The sequence below is a fragment of the Ceratotherium simum genome, chromosome 9 (assembly GCF_057802395.1).
Source record: "Ceratotherium simum simum isolate JZ-2026a chromosome 9, ASM5780239v1, whole genome shotgun sequence".
NCBI classification, from domain to species: Eukaryota; Metazoa; Chordata; class Mammalia; order Perissodactyla; family Rhinocerotidae; genus Ceratotherium; species Ceratotherium simum.
The window spans coordinates 30483809-30504026 of record NC_141908.1 but is presented as its reverse complement, the minus strand read 5'-3'; the positions used below and the strand labels follow the sequence as shown (position 1 = coordinate 30504026).

The window sequence follows — 20218 nt, the reverse complement described above, 5'->3', positions numbered from 1 at the left end:
ATGTTTCCCTTTCCATATTCCCTAATACAAAGATGCTAAAATGTACTTACAGAATTTTTAACTTCATCTCTTAAATTGCTTAAACCATCATCATCAGTAAAATAAAAATCAAATCTGCAAAGCCCTAGTAAAAAACTTTCTCAAGAGTAATATAAACAAATATGGCTTAAATATATTGTCTTCATTTACTAGAAGAGGAATATAGCCTTTTAACAGCACAATCAGAAACTCATGAACTCCTTGGTTCTTCAGATTGAAAAGCAGGTGAGGCAGAGTGTTGGAGGCTTCAGTGCAGTTTTTACTCATGTGGTCTGTCCAGATGCCCTACCAAAAACAGGATCTTATTAAAAAACAAAAAACAACTCCAATTCATATGCACATGCATGTTAATGGCTCTGAGGAATTAAAACCTGTTGGTCCAAACTTGCTCATCATAATGCCATATGTGTTGAGTATATACTATTAACTTGCTGAAGAATCAGTGTTTTGCAGAACACGCTGTGGAAAATGATTTGTGTCTTTCTGTAGAGATTCCATATAGATTCCACCATGGTTCGCATTTTCATTTTTTTTAGAAGGCAATGCAGGTTCTTTCAAACCACCATAACCTAAGTGTTGCCCCTTCCTTCACCTTTACCCTAAAAAAACTGAGACTCCATTGGTGTGAACTATGACACTCAATGGGACAGTGTGGGGCTTTTCCACCCTCTTTTTCTTTGAAAGCCACAGGATAAACAAAAGCCTTTGCAATATTAAAAATGAAAATGAAAGCTAGTTTCCTTGATGTTATTCTTACTGATGACCAAATGAAAAATACCAGAATTCTTCCATTCAATTCGTAAACTAGTGTTATGTAATTGAGAAGTGTAGTTTATATCTTTGATGAAAAGTCACATTTTTCTATTGCCATATGAAAAGACAAGGTAACTAATGCCAGCTAGCCTCTGGCTTCCTAAAACTGGCAGGACCAACATATATACTTTAGTGGGAATACAATCTGCTTAGACAACAAAGGAGGGAAATGCCACAGTTGACAAACCTCCCTTCTTTCACTACTAACTATCCCCATTCTTAGAAATCTCAAGGTGTAAACTTCACTATAAATTACAAAGCTATTATTCCCCTTTTTAAGAAGAATGTACAGCTAAAGAAAAACTGCATATGCAAATCATACCATAATTCATTTTTTTATTTAACTTGGGGATGGAATGGGGCTAGCATACATTTTATTTGTACAATATTTAACAATCACTTATCCAAGGTGGGGTTTTATGGGGCTTTTTTTTTTTAGCTTTTTGTTAAATACTTGCAGAAAAAGTAGCAAGTACAATTTGACAGTAGTACAACAACCTGTGCCCAAAACACTGACAAGAAATACAGAATAAAGCTAAAATAATTGCTTACCAATATTTTGAGAGGTAACAAATAGGATATGGGTTGAGACTGCATAAAAAATGTACTGCTGGTTGAATATCTGAGGTAAATGATGTTCAATCAAGATGCTACTTGTATCATTTTGCCCAAAAATCAGTAAATAATTTTATGCACATTATACCAAATGTTCCTAAAAAGTAATTTTTTAAAAAGGTAAAAAAGAGAAACTGGAAAATATCTGGTGAAGCATTTTTTTTCAAACAGTAATCAGTTTATTCCACTAAACTATCCTCTGGCCAGGGTTTTTTTCCCTACCATCTGCATTTTACTTAAATGTAGCTTTTATGTAGGAGTGAGGAAAAGGGGAAGAAGAGATTCTTTTTCAATTTCATGATATATGATTCTATTTCTAAATTCCAAACTTGTTGGGTTTTTTTTCCTGATTGTATTGTCAAAACATCGCCATGAAAGATAGTGCGAGTTCATGGGACCAACAATTGTGAGGCACAGTCTCTGTTCTGGAATTCACAAGGTACCTGTAATACACATTCAAACAAGAATCACACATCACATGCTAAAAACTTCCTAGCATCTAAAATACATACAAGAGCTGTGCAGGGCATAGACTTCGAATAAAGCCAAACACTGGTTAATCCATCAGTCCTATGGCAGTTGATCATAAAGCATTCCTTACACGGAGATCTGGGCAAGGTAAAGAGTATACGTTAGAGCAGCAGTTCGGATGGGTGTCAGAAAGGCAAAATACAAGATGAATCATCAGGAGCACCATACACATGAGGAAAAAATTATTGGGGTCTCAGTTTACCCCCAAACAAGTAATTTTTCTCATTCTTGGATCCTTCTTTTTTTCAGTATCCCTAGCTCAAATTTTTTGTTAACTTGCCCACTCTGCACTGACTGTAAACCAAACATGACAATGCCCTGCAAAAGAAAGTTTTAACAAGACTAGGTATCAGGACAGGTAGTCACTGGAACATTCTTATTTACTGCTTATAAAAAGTGTTTTTCTATTATTATAGTTCTCAAAAGGATACAAGTTTTAAAATTGGTTAGCCAGAGTTAAGTACAATAACCAGGATTTCTAAAAATTTTTTCTAACACGAAGAGAAAACTTGATCTTGTGAATAACTGGTCTTACAAAATTTATCTCTAGTCCTCACGTAAGCCAAACATTCATCATAATATTCCTTGTTTGTTTTTGTTTCGATTTGATTTCTTTTAACTTATAGAAACAGGATTAAATGTTTAGAACAGGTAGAAATTAAAGAGATTAACAATTTTCATGTACGAACATTCTCATTATTTTCCCTTCTTAATTAGTTTCAAAGTAGAAGCAAAACCAAATCAAGAAATTGAGAGGCCAAGTACTTTTTGGAATAAAGAGATGAACTCAATATTGAAATGGAAATTTTCTTAGGAATACAATGAAACCTTGGATACATATGTGACCAAGAGCACAAAGTTCTGTATGGTGTGTGGCACACAGACAACAATGCTATTACTCTTCTTTCCCTCCCTGCTTAGAGTCTGTTGACCTATGTATTATTTATAAATAATATAATTTATTATTCCCAGAGATTAAGTGCATTTATATGTAAAATGTAGTGTACTCTGTGGTTAAATAGCCATTTGAAGATAACACATTCACAGTGAGCTCCTGATAGTGACATGTAAAAAGTTCTTTTATAAAATTAATGTATTGATTTTAAAATGACCTGACAAAAGTACATAGTATAATACTGGCTATTGGTCAGTAATCTAGAAATTCAGGAAATTAATGTTTTACTTTGGCCTGTATAAATTTGAGGAAGAATCCAATTATATTCTAATGTAATATTGTTGTGAAAAGCACTTTGGCACCTACCTACCATCAATTCCATTTTCTTATCAAGGATAAGGCATGAACTATGCTAAATTAATATCAGAGTTGTGAAAGCAATTTGCAGGAGGAGGCTAGGCTATGTTACCTACATCAACACTGGTTACCTCTAAATGTCATTGCATATTTTAAGTTATAAGTTTAACTTGTTATCCCTGATTTGTTTTAAAGCAGTAACATCTGAAATCTGTGCTTAAAATTTAAAATCTCTATCCTAGGATAATTCTTTATATATCACAGACATCAAATATTACTCTGACAAGATGGCACCAAGCAGAAATATAGTGATAAAGTTACAAGTCTCAAAGCAGAGAGTGAGGAATTCTGAGTAATGACACTTCCTGAGGTGACCCTAAAACAGTGATAAAGAATGTCCCACACACTAGTGAAAAGAAATACACTACAATTTTACATATATAAATAGGAAAAAAAATCTATTTTAAAAGAAAAATGAAGAGCTTTCCAGTGTCACAGCTCACTTAAAAAAATTTAAATCATGCTTTAAATTTTCAAATATTCCCCAAACACAGCACACCTAAAAAAAATACTTAGGTAAGTATGCAATATTTTGGGAACTGGATATAAGATGAAGCTTTAAAACATGGGAAGAAGGGGGAAATGACACCATTTTTTCATTTCAAAAAACAGCACTTTTTTCCTTAAATTACAAGCTAGCACAAGAAAAGCTAAAACACTGCTTTACGAATGGCCACTTACTGTTGGCACTAAGCATAGCTTACCTTTTTTTCTTAAATAACACAGTGAATTTGTAATACCTTGTTACAAAACATGGATCAATTTATTATTCAAATTTTGTTAGTGTTCTCAATTTTATAATTTAGCAACCGTGGAACTGAGGTATACCTTGTTGAGGGAGGTTAAAGTAATGCTTGGAAGCCTCTTTACTGTACCCCACTTTGATGACTTTGTTTATGTACACAGAACAGCAGCACACTAAACATTCACAAGCTGTGTCATATTGGCATTACAATAGTCATTTATAGAAACACAACAGCAAATGCAATAAAAACAAGTTACCCTTTTTAAAATCTGAAATGAAAAGTTTTTGATTTAAAAAAAAATAGCAGTAGTTCATTTAAGGAATTAGTGTCTTCTCACAGACATTGAGAAATCTGATGTCAGTTTTCAAACACTTGATTAGCCAGGTCCAAAAGATCCTTGATTTGGAGAGGGCCACATTCTTCATGTACACTTTTTCAAAAGTTTCTTTATAGAGTCTGCAACTTCTCTCTTAGTCTCATGTCCTTCACGTCTCTGCTACAGGTAATGTAAGTCTCCCAGAGCCACATTTTAAAGGAGGGTCTTCTTTCCGACATGTCCAAGAGACATCTTACTCATTTCACACAGAAAATAAACTGTAAGCACTTTTGTTAGCTTAGCAGCTCCAGTTCAGAGTCCTGTTTCTCAGTGTGTACACATGATGCAACCATCATAGACTAGATTCTTTGGGAGGAAAGTCAACATTTGTCACCATCGTAACCACTGTTACAATGTCCTCTGTGGTAATGATATTTGTTAGTCTTTGCATCTGAGTAATTCTTTCACCTACACATCCAGCTGATAACCTGGCTTCTGCATCATGATCCCAACATTCTTCTATCGTTTCACAGAGCATTGCCATTCCCTAAAAAAAAAAAAAAAATATTCAAACACCACAGCAATTTTTGTTTTCTATTAGGAAACAATAAAATTTCCATAAAGAAATTGCTATTTTTGTGGGTCAAAGAAAGTTTCAAAATTAGTGAAGTTCGACATTATTTGTCAATATTCACTTTTGAATATCTACTGGGTGCAGCAACATGAAGAAAAGCACTAAGAAAAATCAGGGTTTTTTTTAGCACTGGAGACTATCACAGCAGGTGATTAATTTTTTTAATTCCAAAAATCCCATCTATTGTTCAGAAACCAGGTCATTTCAATGCTAACCCTTGAATTGAATTCAAAACCAAGGCTAAAGGAGGTCTACCAATTTTTATTGTTTTCTTAGTTAATATCAGCATTTCTATCTTGCAATTAAATAGAAAGAAGGTTAGAAAGCCATCCCTGAAGATTCTCTAGCTGGTTTTATCCATGTTTCTAGTTACATCAAGAGCAAAATAACCAGGGCAATACTGGTCCATCCTTCGCCTACCTAGTCTCTGGTTTTAGAGCATTCTTAAGAACTTGAAAATTTTCCAATCACAAATCAAAAGGCTAAAACAAACTCCCACAGAGAGGAGAAAACTGGATACTTCACTTTTTAAAATGGCACTGTATGGGAAGGTGGTGATCAGCAAAGTTACCCATCTATCCACAGGCACTCCTTTCCCTGGGAAGCTTTCCCAATAGAAGACATACTCATCTGTATAGGACCAGAGAGATGAAGAGCCCCCTAAGGCTCTCTGACTTCACCATCTCCCTTATGAGTACACAGACATAGCCCTAACTCTGTTGATTCTAGAACTGTATTACAGAATACCCTGTATGAAGATCACCTCCCCCAGAAAATCCTCCTAGAAGAAATAGAAGTGTACAGAGATATAAATCATTCCTCTGAAAAGCCTTTTATTGGAATTTCAAATGAAAAACTAACTGTATAACTTACAGCGTGTTTCTGCCAATAATCTCTTAAAACAGGCCTCTTTTTTTTATGCACAACAACTTCCTGCATGTCTTCAAGAGATGGATGCTGGCCAATTTCCTCCTCAAATGGCAACATGTACTCATCTACAGGTCCTGAAATGTAAAAAAAGAAAAAAAATCATTTTAATTCAAATCTTCCTGACTTCCAAACTGAAACAAACTTTCTAAAACATACTCTGTATCACCTTTTCCCAACTGTTACATGCTATAATGACAGGAAAGAAGTGGACCCTCAACTGTCCTTATACCATAGTGTGACCCAAACTCTAATTTAGGGGAAATCAAAAGTCTGTGACTTGGTATGTAATCCTACTAAGGCCTTTGTGAGGAGCTTTCTTATCTACTGGATGAGGAATGCCTATCTCCATACGTTTAGAAGACACAGGGAACCACGGATATTTGCAAATCAAGGATATAATATCCCTTCAAGATACCCACTCCTCTTAGAACTCAGATCGGACTGTAAACTGTGGTGCTTCCATCTCTGAAGACTTTGGGTTCGATCTGTTATAACCATCTTTATTCTATGACACATCCAAACCGCCTACACGCTCCACATGAGGAATTATGTCACACCAAGTCACACCTCTTCTCTGCCCTCACAAGAGCTGCCCAAAAGAGGCTAGTTTTTAAAAAATCACAAACTCTCCAAACAGTGTTTCCAAGAAGTCAGAATGTGCCTTCACAGACAAGGAGGATTTATTCAACATAAATGATTCCTTTTTTCTTAGGCCCACTCAAATAGGAAAACGCAGGTAGGAGTTAATAACAACTAATATTTGATGAGCACTTATCCTGACCAGGAACTTTAAATACACTATTTAATTCCATTTTATCTTCACAGAGTGAAGGTGGCATTACCTCTATTTTACAGATAAGAAAGCTCAAAAAAGTTCCAAAATTTGCACAAGGACATATAGCTGTTAAGTGGCAGAGTTGAAATTTGAATCCATCTCTCTGAATGGCTTTAAAGTCTATGCTTTCAATCACTGTGCCTTCTCCCCTTGAAAGAAACCAGTCACTAATGAGCAATTTCAGTGATCAGATGTGTCCATATATAGACGTAAACCATGTACAAGCTCTGGAAATGCACCAACACTCTTGGATAGAATATAAGTTATGAACAATAAATCATGAAGGAGGCCATCTAACTCGACCCTCTCTAAATGCAAGAATCCTTGATGCCTGGATACTCAGTCTCTGCTTGAGCACTTCCAGTGACTTAGAGGACAGTTGTCCTTTGGTATGGGGGTGGGGAGGATTGGTTCCAAGACCTCCCCACAGATTACCAAAATCCACGGATGCTCAAGTCCCTTATATAAAATGGTATAGTATTTGCATTTAACTTATGCAATCCTCCCATATACTTACTTTAAATCATCTCTAGATTACTTATAATATCTAATACAATGTAAATGCTATGTAAATAGTTGTTATACTATATTGTTTAGGGAATAATGACAAGAAAAAAAGTCTGTACATATTCAGTACAAACGCTACCATCCTGGGCCTTTTGATCTGCAGTTGGTTGAATCCACGAATACGGAACCGGTGGATATGGAGGGCTGACTGTACTGACATTCTAAGGTATCTATTCAATCCTTGCTACTCAAAGTGTGGTCCACAGGTCAGCAGCACTGGCACTGACTGGTAACTTGTAAGAAATGTAAACATCAGGATCCAATCCAGACCAACTGAGTGAGAATCTAAATTTTAACAAGATTCCCAGGAGTTTGGTATGCACATTAAAGTTTGGGAATCACTGAATTGAACCATCAACAATCAGCCATCAACAAACCTTAAAACACTCACTTTAGCAATGTTCACACTAACCCCTCTTTCCCAATTTCTGACTTAAGAGTCAGAAATGACTGACTCTAATTAAGCATTTCATAGCACATGCAAGGCATTTAAGAAATGTCAGCATCCATCCTTTTCTTTTTCCATAACAACTTCCCTGATAACTCCTCCCCACAAACAAAGCAATTTCTCACTCTTCTAAACTCCCATTAACACTCCCCTACATTTCTCAGGTACTACATTCATCTAAAAACATTTACTGAATACCTATGTGCCGGGCACTCAGCTAAACAATTTACACTTACCTTACTCTACAGTTAACTGTCCAGGATATATTTTATCACCTTAACTAGATTGCACATTACTTAAGGGCAGAGCCTTGTGTATCTCCCATAACACAATATGCAATGGTTTGCTTTGGAAAGTTCATATATTAATAAAGTTCTTATGAAATATATTTTCCTATAGCATCTGCCATCTGACCTACTTCTGCTTCCATAAATGCATATAATAAATGTACTTCCTCTTCCACTTTGAGACAAAATACACTGAACAGCTTACTCTTCTTCCTATAGACTTGTAAGCTAAACTTGCATCCAAATTGCTTCAACCTTTCTTAGGTTCTGGATCCACTCCCATGCCAAACGCCCAATCTTGGAAGAATGAATGGATCTCCATTCCTGAGCAGTGTCTACTAAGTTCCCTTTAAAAGCACAGTACCCCAAATCCAATTTCATATACAGAGGTAGTCTGTCCTATACTGAGCGACTATTACAGAACTCATAAAATATTCTTATAAACATAGGTTAAGTTGGTTATACATTTTTAAATAGTCAGCACAATTTCTTCTATGGTCTTTCACAATCCACAGGAAATTTTAGGCAATTATAAAATAAAATAAAAAAAACAAAACAAAACAGATCAAGCTAATTTACATTTGTTTGGGAGTTTAACAGTCAGGAAGTCTGTAGAGTCTCACATCCAAAAAAGTGCTGTAACATAACTGAAGAGAGTCGAGACCTTATGAGGAGCGCTACAGACAGAGTACCTAGAACACTACTTATAATTTTGTCACACCGGGAATATAATATTCAGGTTTATAATCAATCAATCAATGCAAATATTTATCCTTCAACAAGGACTTCAATAACAAGAACAAAGAATAAGAATCCTTTAGAACCAAAGTGCTGTGCTAGGAAATGTTCACAATAATGTCTACATCAGATCAGATTTTAAAAGCTTTAAGGAGGCAGGATTCAACCTACGGTATATCCAAATGCACGCTTAGTTCTGTGTCATGGAGGATAGACTGTCAATTCAATCTGGTTAGTTAGATATATGTTGGCATCATGGGCGTGCTGACTAGACTCAGCCTGAGTCTTCTGGGAGGCCAAGTCCCCCAACTCTACTTGCATCTCCTCCAGCCACAAGAGTTGACTTTAGAACCCGGGGGCAGGACTCATGCGACCTAATTAAAGTAGCAGCCCTTTCCCTATATCTGGATCAGAGTTTCAAATCTAGGGTTTCACCATTTATCATACTTACCACCTTGAGGCAAGCTACTTCATTTCTACCTAAAATTTGAGCCTCAGATTCCTCATCTGTAAAACTGAGACAATAACTACCTCCAAAGTTGTGTTAGGAAATAAGCTAAAGTTATGCGAAGTGCTCAGCAAAACATGTGGCAACGGTACAGAATCACTACCTATGAGGACATTTCCTCTCCTGCCTGCCCTATCCCCTGCCTCCTGAATTCTCTTTAAGCCACCACCTCTTGGAGTCCATTTAAAAAAAAAACCAACTGTACTTTAAAATATTACCTTTGAGTGTAATCATCCCTTTTCATATATGTGTAGTAGGCATATATATCTTTTTTTAAAATATTTTTTCCCTTACCATCTGCGGCAGTACAGCGAGAAGCCAGTTCCCACAGGACTAATCCCATGGCGTACATATCTATCCTCAAAAATGCATCCCTTTGGAAGTTTATAGCACCCTCTAATACCTCTGGAGCCATATACCTCCGGGTACCAACCTGAAAAAGATGTTGAAAGCAAACAGTACTCATTCATTAATTTTATGAACTAACATTTTATGATTTTGTAAAAAGAATCAAAACCAATTGTGGTCTAATATCAGATAAGGTAACTAAATTATGACCACTAGACTAGAGGGTCAAGCAGAATTTTATTCCATTTCAAGTAATGCAACAGCCAAGACACTGGAAACAGCAGAAGCATCCATCAGTAGGGACTGCTTCAACAGAGTGCTATGCAGCTATTACAACACGTGAGATAAATCTAGAAGGACTGATATGGAAAGATTTCCAAAAATACTGAAGGATGAAAACAGCAAGGAACAAAGCAGTATATTTACTAAGATCCTTTCTGGGTACACTTAATGTATCAACAGACATTATGCTGATATAGGCTTAGAATTTTTTCCCCCTTCCAGAAGTAATCAAAAAAACCGAACAAAGGTTGTCTGTGGGGAGAAGAATGGAATAGAGAAAAAAACTGTATACTTTTCAACTGTACCTTTGCATAGTGTTTTAAATGTATCTTTAAAAAAAAAAATACTTTTTTTGAGGGTTTCTCTTTCTCTGTATTAAAAAAACTAATAAATAATACAAATCATAAAAATTAGCCAAGTCAAGGATGGATAAACTTTTTAAAGTTCTATTTGTACAAAATCTATGTATTTATTCATGAATTCTACCTTGGATATCTTTATTTATATCTGTCCCTAACAATTTGGTATTTCTTAGTAATGTGACTATGGTTACTAAGCTATTACAGCTAGCTTTGGTTGGTGCTTGACAACATTCATATATGAGAGCTTAAAAAATTTTGTGAGATAGCAAAGTAGATCACAATCTACTTGAGTTTTAGTAGATCTAGGGAGCAGCCCAGGTATTGGTATTTCCAAAAAGCTCCATCCTTAGGTGATTGTGATCTGTAGACTAGAAGTTGGGCAATTATCTGCAAATATACATATAACAGAGATGTTTGAAAAACAAATAAGGGCAGATCACTAGGACCCTAAAGTTCAAGTTTTTAATTCATTTAATAAGGAGAACACATTAAACAAAGAAAGAAAAAGTAGTTCTGCTTTTTTTGCTACCTTAAATAACTATTTTAATTGTACTATAAGCAAGCATTTCCCAAGAGTCTACTTTTCTCCTAAAGATAAACGTATGCAATCCAAAGTACTTCTTTTCTTATAAAATGATGACTTATCTACCTTTTTAGTGTAAAATGTCCTCTTTTTTATAAATTGATGATGATAATAGGTAAAAATCTTATTTTTTTTTCCCAGTGTTCTTTCTTTGGGATAGAAAAAATGTGCAATACCAGGCATTTTCAAATTTTCTGGTCCATGAAATCTCAAGTCAAGAAACCACTGATGTGGGCCGGCTCCGTGGCTTAGCGGTTAAGTGCGCGCGCTCTGATGCTGGCGGCCCGGGTTCGGATCCCGGGCGCGCCCCGAGGCGCCACTTCTCCGTCCAACGTGAGGCCGAGTCCCACATGCAGCAACTAGAAGGATGTGAACCTATGACATACAACTGTCTACTGGGGCTTTGGGGGGAAAAACTGAATAAATAAAATCTTAAAAAAAAAAAAAAAGAAACCACTGATGTAAGTAACTAGTTATGTCTACCACATCATGTAACCCAACTGTGAGTATTAAAAGTGTGAATGAGTCCAAAATTTTTTCTTAGAAAAAACAAGTGGGTGAGGGCAGGTTATGAGGTACCAAAGGATTAAACTGTTTCCAAAATTTAGTCTTATGATAATCAATCATACTTTTAGCTCAGAAGTTGGTCCCTAGGCTTCCTGCACAATCTCCCATCTCAGTAATATTCTCCACAAAACTGCCTTCATTCCCAAATACATTCAATGTCAACTTTTCTAGTACTAAGACTGCTGACCACTGCTCCAAAGTAAATTCTTAAATCATGAGTCAGTACTGCCAAAATATGTTGTGCTATGAGTCTTTAAACTGTGCTCCTGAAGTCAATAGGATATACTGGGGAAAAAAGAAAGCTGAGAATTAGATGACCAAATAATCCGCATGATTTGAAAGATGAAGAAATGATCCTACCAAAGCCTAAATTATTTGACTTTGTAAGGAAATGTCACCTTTCAGGTCAAACTGGTTTTCTTGATTAAAAGGTGATCTTGTAGGAGTGAAAACACTTTTCCTAGCCTCAGAGTTTCTGAGAATAAAATGTATGGATAATGTCCTTTTCCTCTTTGGCCTTCTACAAGATTCCCATTGCTGAGATCTCTCTGTGCACATCCTGACTAGAGTTAGGCTTCTCGTTCAGGGCTTTACAAGTGCTCTGAACTCTGGAGAGAATTCAGAGAAAACTATAAAGTTGTTTAAAGAGTTAATGAGGCAATAAAGAACAAAAAGCAAGAAACTGTAATTGTTGTCTGGGAAAATGGGCAGTAGATCCTAATGGATTGTAGCATGAATAGTGACTGACTATTCTTCCAATCCTCTTGAGATAGTGAAAGAATTAACAAGTTAAAACTACTGAGTTAATACTAAGAACTCCCTAAGAATGAAGTCTATTAAAATGTGTTGGATTCTTCTTTGAGTAGTTTTAAAGGTAGAATCCCATGCCATTTGTCTAGGTTGTTTTATGAACTGCTTGATCTAAACCACCTGAGGTCCTAACAGTCCTTCACCACCATATGAAAATGTCTTCCTCAGTAAATTTAACATATTACTCTTAAGAGAGTCGTTTTATATTAGATGCCAATTTACTAACCACCACAATAATTTTAGTCCAGTTCAGTCCAAATATGCCATTCTAAAAACATGTGGGACAAGATTATTTTTTCTTACAGTTTATAGTTATCATCCTTACCTGTCCATGGGTATCACCTGCAGACTTGCCAGCCTCAAACTTTAATGCCAACCCAAAGTCAGCAATGCAAGCTGTCAGATTGTTTTTCAACAGCACATTTTTACTTTTGATGTCCCTTGCAAACAGAAAGATAAAGTATTCAAATTAAGTTTAAACAAGTCATCTTTTAAAAATTTTTATTAAAAGTGGGAAAGAGGCACTTTTATGGCATACTATGTATGCCATAAGAAACAGTTATTTGAAAGTATGAAATACAGAAGAAGGGAGAGGGAGAAAAAGCTTAAGCAAAGTCTCCATATAGCCTGAAGCAAGAGTACAGTGACACACGCCTTTTCATAACATGGACAGTAAGAAGGAAATCTCTCCATAAAACATTTCTATAAAGAGGTGCCATTCCAAAAGTACTGTCCTGCCTACGTGTTATCTACGTCACTGCTACCTATCAATCATAAAATTGCTGTTTTTTAAGATAAAAATATTTCAGAGTTTACAATTAGAAACTCCCATTGAAACTGAAATTAAAAAACCAAAATGAAAGAATTTTCAAATAATAGCTGAATTGGTCTTTTGCCTATTTGTACCAGCCTACGTTTTACAATGGCCCCTTATGTTAGTGGTTGTTATATTCATCAACCTGGTTGTAGAAAAGCATCTCAAGGAATGTATAACAGATAGAAATTTTTCACCATAAACATACACTGCTCCAGCTAGATCCTGGTCTTCTGAAAAGACTAATAACCATTTTAAGGCAATCAGATACCCTCCTCTCCACACTAGCCTCAACTGGTTCATCCTAGAGATTACTATACCCTAACTAAATACATCTATGCCACAAGCAATGGTTAAATTTATGCGGACAGACAGAGACCAAGAGGGGGATAGAGGAGGCACAGATAAACAGCCCCAAGTGCTACAAAAACTAGTTTTAGACTCAGAAGATTTTTAGGGACCCTACTTCTAATAACCTTTGGGCATTTTCTATAGGACTAGGTGAGGCAAGCAAAAATCGAGGAAGAGGCAGTTAGACTGTAGGAAGGTGAGAAGAAAGGGGAGCTATTTCTGGGGTGGAAATCATTTAAGGTTTGCAAAATCAGAATCTATATTGGAGTTGGATTAAAAGTAATGCCTCACAGAAATCTAAAACACCACCTGTGGCACTCAAATAAATATCCATTAAATGAATCAGTTAATACCTACTTTTAAAGCAACCGTCTTTAAATCGAATACAAGAAGACAAACTGATCCTATGTTCAAGGAAGTTAAATACACAATGGCAAACTGAATCCCATTTTTAAGGAACTAACGTTTTCCCTTTTGAGAGTGTGACAAGAATTGGGTCCAAGTACTATTTCTTCACTGAAAAAGGCAATTACATAAAGCCAGTTGTTCAAATGATGTCTCCTTCCACCTCAGCTCAGATAATGATCATATGGTCATTGAAAACACAAGAAAAAAGATAGTCAAGGTCTCTCCTTAATTATGTCCCCTTATACCTATTTATAATCATCTTTGAAGTAAATCATGTTTTGAGGTAAAACAAATTTCTTTCTGCTGTGAGACAGAGACAATACACTGTTCATTCTTAACCATACTTTTAGAAATGAGACCAATTAAAACATAAGTCAATAATTAAACTAATGCTAATAATTAAGCTAATGATGTAACATATACATTATCCAAAATACTTCCTGGCCAATCTCAAAGCTAATTTGAAAAACAAATGAAATTCAACTGCTTCCTATAGCATGATTAGATAACTAGGGGAAAAATGAATTTAGCCCAGGGGATTAAAAGTTTAAATAATAAACAAATTCTGAATTATTTGGGAAAATAATATAAATTTAGCTCTACCTGTGAGATATGGCGGGTTTGTGGCCATCTTTTAGGCCAGGTATATCCTCATGTAAATATGCCAATCCTCTAGCCATGGTTTCTGCAATATGACACAATTCATTCCAAGAGACCACATTAGCCTTAAGAAAGTCTGACAGTGAACCCTAAAGAAAGGGGGGAAAAAAAACAACTTACGCTCTTGACAAAAGCCATATGTATATGGAGACTTTCCTTTTTACTTTTAAGAGATTATGGAAAGTGACATATCTTTCCTTTTGGTGAATAATGATATCCAAGAGATAATCTTTCTGGAATGGTTCAAGTTTCACAGTAATAAACATTTGACTAGAAAGGAATACCACTAATCTTTAAAGGTTTGCTACAAGCACAATCAGTCAATTTCCCCCTATCTAGAAGGCAAAAGTTAAAAAAAAAAAAAAAAAAAGACTCAGGGCCAGCCTGGTGGCATAGTGGTTAAGTTCAACGCACTCCACTTTGGCGGCCCAGGGTTCATGGGTTCGGGTCCTGGGCGCAGACCTACACCACCCATCAAGCCATGCTGTGGTGGTGTCCCACATACAAAATAGAGGAAGACTGGCACAGATGTTACCTCAGGGCCAATCTTCCTCACCAAAAAAATAAATAAATAAATAAAGGAACACATTTCTTTTCTTTTTTTTTTTTTGAGGAAGATCAGCCCTGTGCTAACATCTGCCAATTTCCCTCTTTTTGTGCTGAGGAAGACTGGCCCTGGGCTAACATCCATGCCCATCTTCCTCCACTTTATATGGGACGCTGCCACAGCATGGCTTGCCAAGCGATGCATCGGTGCGAGCCTGGGATCCGAACCGGTGAACCCCGGGCCGCCACAGCGGAGTGCGCGCACTTAACCGCTTGCGCCACCGGGCCAGCCCCGGAACACATTTCTTTAAAAAGTTAAAAAAAAAAAAAAAGACTCATTGAAAATCTAAAGTTCTAGAAAATATTTAAAAAGTTAAAATATATTGACTATAGAGATGTTATATCATAGGACTAAGAGAACACAAAATTAAGATATATACACAACAACTACCATCAAGACACTTCCTCTGGAGATTACTGCCATCCTTTTGGTCAAGAATTAAGAGAAGTAAAAGAGCCACTCATATTTGACAATGATGAAACTGACTGCCAAGGAGAACACAATTTCCTGCTTCATTAATATGTACTTTCATACTAACTCTGAAAGTAGAAAAACTGAGGAAAAATAGCAAGTGTGTTTTGGTGATAATTAACCTACAAATTAGTAACAGATCAAAGATCAGATAAATTTCCTGACTCTACTTTTGTCACAAAGCTACAATGATTAAAGAGTTTTAAAACAAAATTTAAGCTGAAAAACGGTTCATGTAATCAAAATGGATCGGAAATGGTAAATGAAAATTACTAAGCACTAGCTATACTAAAACAATTATTTCTAAGAGAGGTAATTGCAGCACAAGAAATCAGGGACAAAAGAATGGTATTACAGAAGTAGAGGGTTAAGTGAAAAAGTTGCCATCTTTGCTCTTTTATTAAAATAAATTATCTTCTAAAACAGATTTTTTACTTATAAATATTAACCAACCCTAATAACCTACCGTTCCCAGAAAAATAAGTCTGAGAGATTTGTAGCCAACATTAGGTAGATAAGCCAGCCTTGACTTTACTGAGTCAAAATGGAAAGTAGTTTTACCTTTTCATGAAATGCTGTGATTAGCCAGAGATCCACATCAACACTGGTGCCTCGTTTTTCTGCACCAATGAACTGTAATATGTTCTCATGCTTCATTCCAGGCAAACTATAGACTTCATATTCATTTTGCCATGACTGTTTATCCTAAAGTTAAAAACAAAGAATAGTAAGAATGCAAAGAATACCAGCAAATAAGCTGTATCTAAGAGATTACTCAAGCAAGTTCTAAGACAAAATAAAATAAAGCTAAGTATTAAAAGATTCTTTGGTTTTGTATTTGTCCTGTTTTTTAACTAAAAATACCTCTGACAACAGGTAACAGTTCCAGACCAAATGCCTGCCCTGCCCCATTCCCTCAAAATATACTTTTCTTTGTTTCTAGTTTGTAAACACAGGAGGTGATCAGAAATCCTCCACCTGTGTGCCTAACAATGGCAACACATTCTGTTTACAAGTTAGCACTACAGTATAATTTCATCGTGGTGTGAACAATACCTGTGTTGCTATTCAGAATAACCTCCCTGAAAAATGAAATTGAGGTAGAATGACTTCATCTAAATAGAAAACAATTTTTCAAAGACTAACATTATATCAAACATTCTTAACAAAATGTTTAGAATACCTTGCAAAGTCAATGAGAGAGCAATGGGGTATAAATATGCAATACAATAATTTAAAACACCACAGACTCATTTGTGCCTGCAAGTGATCCATGCCTACTACACATCTACTTACAAAGGATTAGTATCTTTTCACAATGAAAGAATAATGAAAGTGGGAGGCACCATAGCATATTGGTTAAGAACCCTCTGGATCCAAACTATCTAAAAATTTGGCAAGTTACATACATTCAGTTTCCTTATTAGCAAAACGGGGACTATCATGTCTGCCCTATAGGGTTGTTGGATTATAGGTCTATTGTGTGTTGTATTATACGTATGGGTAAATATGTAGACATGCATTAGTGAGTACTCATACGTGTAAAGCACTCCACCTGACACAACAGAAGCATTCAATGAAATGTTAGCTACTGTTGTTGTTGTTACTCATATGTTAGTATCATCTGAATGTCTTTCTCTGATTTTTAAGCTTCCTCACACAATAAGAACCTGATCTTATCTGTGAATCTTGGCACAACAGAATAGATCCTTCATCTGAGAACTCAACTATAGTTTACAGTATCTGCAGTACTACTAAAAAAAAAAGTAATAAACTTCTTCACAGACTCTAAGAAACACGCTTTAGAGGAGGCAAGCAGGCTAAAATCTAGAAAGATTAAGAAAAAGAAATTGATTATATGATTAAATTAAGAAAAAGAAATTGATTATATGATATGATAACTTTGGAATAAGGAAGATCCACTGTCCAGGTACAGTGGTGGAGCCTGCATCACCAAACCCAGCCAGGATCGCAAGACCACACATGGCATCAGCCACAGGGGTGTATAAGCAAGACATGGGAAGAAGGAATCATCATAGATCTATAACCCCAATGGAACAAACAAAACATAAGAACAACTCAGACGTGCATTAGTCCAGGGTTTTCTGAGGTCAGCCCCCTTTAAAAGAAAAACAAGTCAACAGTAAACCAATTACTTGGAGTCTTGATTCACTGCCTCTGAAAATTCACCAAACAAAATCATTTGAAATGATTACATAAACACTCAAAGTAGAAAAAATATTAATCAGTCTGGTAATATGCCTCCCAACAGCAATTCTAGAACAAAGCACACCACTGTCACTCTTCTGTTTGCTTTTTCTGATCATGTCAACGGGATATTAAAAGTTAACCACTCAGACAATGAATTATATTTTTTTATTGGAACCCTCATCTTCACTTTGCATTTCTGTAGAATTTTTATGGGCAAAAGATCTCCTATATGTTCATTTATGGTAGTTCCACCACTCCAAACAAACATGACTTTTGTACCATTAACTCCATTTCTCAGCTGAGAAGGTAGACACAAAAGGGCTAACTGCTTTCCCCAGTATCACAAAGAACCACCTTGAAACATATGGCTTGTGTTTTCAGACTGTTTCCAAGTAACAATGACCAAGCCAGTTGCATCTTTTAAAAAATACATGCACATTAGAAAAATGCAATAAACATACCTGTAATGGAAATATTTTCACGGCCACATATTCATTGAGCAACTGGGCTTTCCAGACACAACCAAATCTTCCTCTTGCTTTCACTTCTAATAACTGCAGTGGCTTCAAACCTAGTAATGGAGAAGGTGGGGGTGGTCCTGGGTCCTACAGATAAACAATAATCAGATTATTAAAAAGTAGCACATGATACATATTAATTCTAAATATGAGAAAAAAGTGAGTATACTGAGGAATCAATTGACAGAAACGGTAAACACATACAAATAACATTAACTTCAATCTCGCCAAAACTGAGTTTTCAGGCATTACTAATTATCTCTAATGATCACAAGGCAAGCAACCTGAATTAAGAGTTTTCATAATAACATTCAGCACTATTGCTATATATGTATAGCAGGAGAAAAGGTCTAAATAAAATCTCACTAATTTTCCCGACTAAGATTTTCTGTCACCTTTAGGATATTACTAACAGTATTCCAGTGGTTTCATCCAGTTGTTACTTCCTTACAGGATGAAGATTTGAAAAGCACCAGAACCAGCAAATTATGGCTATGTCTCAAAGAAAACCTCTCCTCAAAATCCACTACTTTCCCCAATGACTGTTTAACTTTTTCAAGTCTTTTCTTCCTCAATCTCAGAAATACTCACAGTCATTCCCAAATATATTGCAGATAGGTACATCAAATTACAAGGCACACTGATGTAAGTTAATGTTGCTATAGCCAAACTGTTCCATTTTTCAACTTATTAACAATTCATCCCTTTACTTATAATTACTTCCCAAAATTGATCTGAGATAAAAATTATTAGTGTTCTGGGGCTGACTGACAAAGAAAGTACAAATAATAATCCAGAAAATGAGTGGTCATCATAGTGGATGATAAGGTACGGTAAAAGAGAAGGGTACTGCTACAGTTAATTAAAAAACAATGGAGTAAATATAGTATATAAACAGGAGTACAACATTAACAAACCACAAGGGAATGTGCCCTACACAAAGCAGAGGGGCAACCCTTCACTGAGGGCATGGTATCAGCTCAATTCCTGCAACTAATGCAAGATGTAGGAAGCTTTCTGGAAAGCTTCCAGAGAAAAGTAATAAAAATGTCTGAAGGGCTGCATAATGAGTATTTTAAGGAGGAACGAAAATTTCTGTGGCAACAGCAACAGACATGGTGACACTGGGTGGCACCTAAGATACTTGGAAATAGTATGTTACCCCTATGTCAACGCATCTCTGTCTTTCCTCTCTTCCCTTTTTAAAAAAAATCTCCTCTTCTAATGCCTCAAGACTGTTAGTGCTCCCTTTAGGCATCATTCAGCCTACTGGTGCCACTCAAGATTTTTAACAGTTGACATCTACATTAGAAAAACTCTCCAAAATGGAAAATTGTAAAGTATTAAAGAGGAAAAATATGCAATTTCTACTTCCAAACCAGACAATCTTTATAAAATGGTTTGAGAATTCCTATTTTAAAACAGTAAGATAAACTAGAAGGCTTCCTGTGACTCATTTCAACATCAGATATTTATTTTCAAAATGTCTACAAAAGTTGCTTTTCCTTCACATATTCAAAACATGAAAGGTTAGCAGAGCTAAAGAGTGTTTTATTTTAACAGAGTGACAGGTCAAGCAAGTAAGATATAAATCTTATAAAAGTTTGGCCCCTAAAGTTACAATTCTCAGTGGGAGAGGACACAAGAATCTCTGGAGAGATTTTATTAAAACTAAACCCTCCCTACCTCATTCCTTGACTGATCATTTATACCTATTCTACTGACAGGAGTATGTTGCTTACGTGAATGTGGAGACGGGAGGAAAAAAGGTTGAAAATACTCTCCTAGAGGCAAAGGAAACCACTCAGTGCTCAAAGTCCAAGAATTATTAGATAATTGCATAAGAGAATAATTTTGCTAACTGAACATATAAAGTTCAATTTGAAAAACTTTAAATAACTATAAAG

The 20218-nt window shown here is 35.8% G+C and overlaps 1 protein-coding gene across 1 annotated transcript in view; it reads right to left on the bottom strand.

Annotated features, from left to right (window-relative positions):
- Positions 1-1171: 1171 nt before the first annotated feature.
- The window catches only part of ACVR2A (activin A receptor type 2A), an 83619-nt gene continuing 64572 nt past the window's right edge, over positions 1172-20218 (bottom strand). Inside the window, exons 5-11 of the mRNA XM_014782439.2 lie at positions 18255-18398; positions 16144-16287; positions 14448-14593; positions 12597-12711; positions 9614-9752; positions 5880-6010; positions 1172-4919 (exon numbers count right to left, since the gene is read on the bottom strand). Of these exons, the coding sequence (XP_014637925.1) occupies positions 4725-4919; positions 5880-6010; positions 9614-9752; positions 12597-12711; positions 14448-14593; positions 16144-16287; positions 18255-18398 (1014 nt within the window). The 3' untranslated portion in view covers positions 1172-4724. The remainder of the gene's footprint in view (positions 4920-5879; positions 6011-9613; positions 9753-12596; positions 12712-14447; positions 14594-16143; positions 16288-18254; positions 18399-20218) is intronic.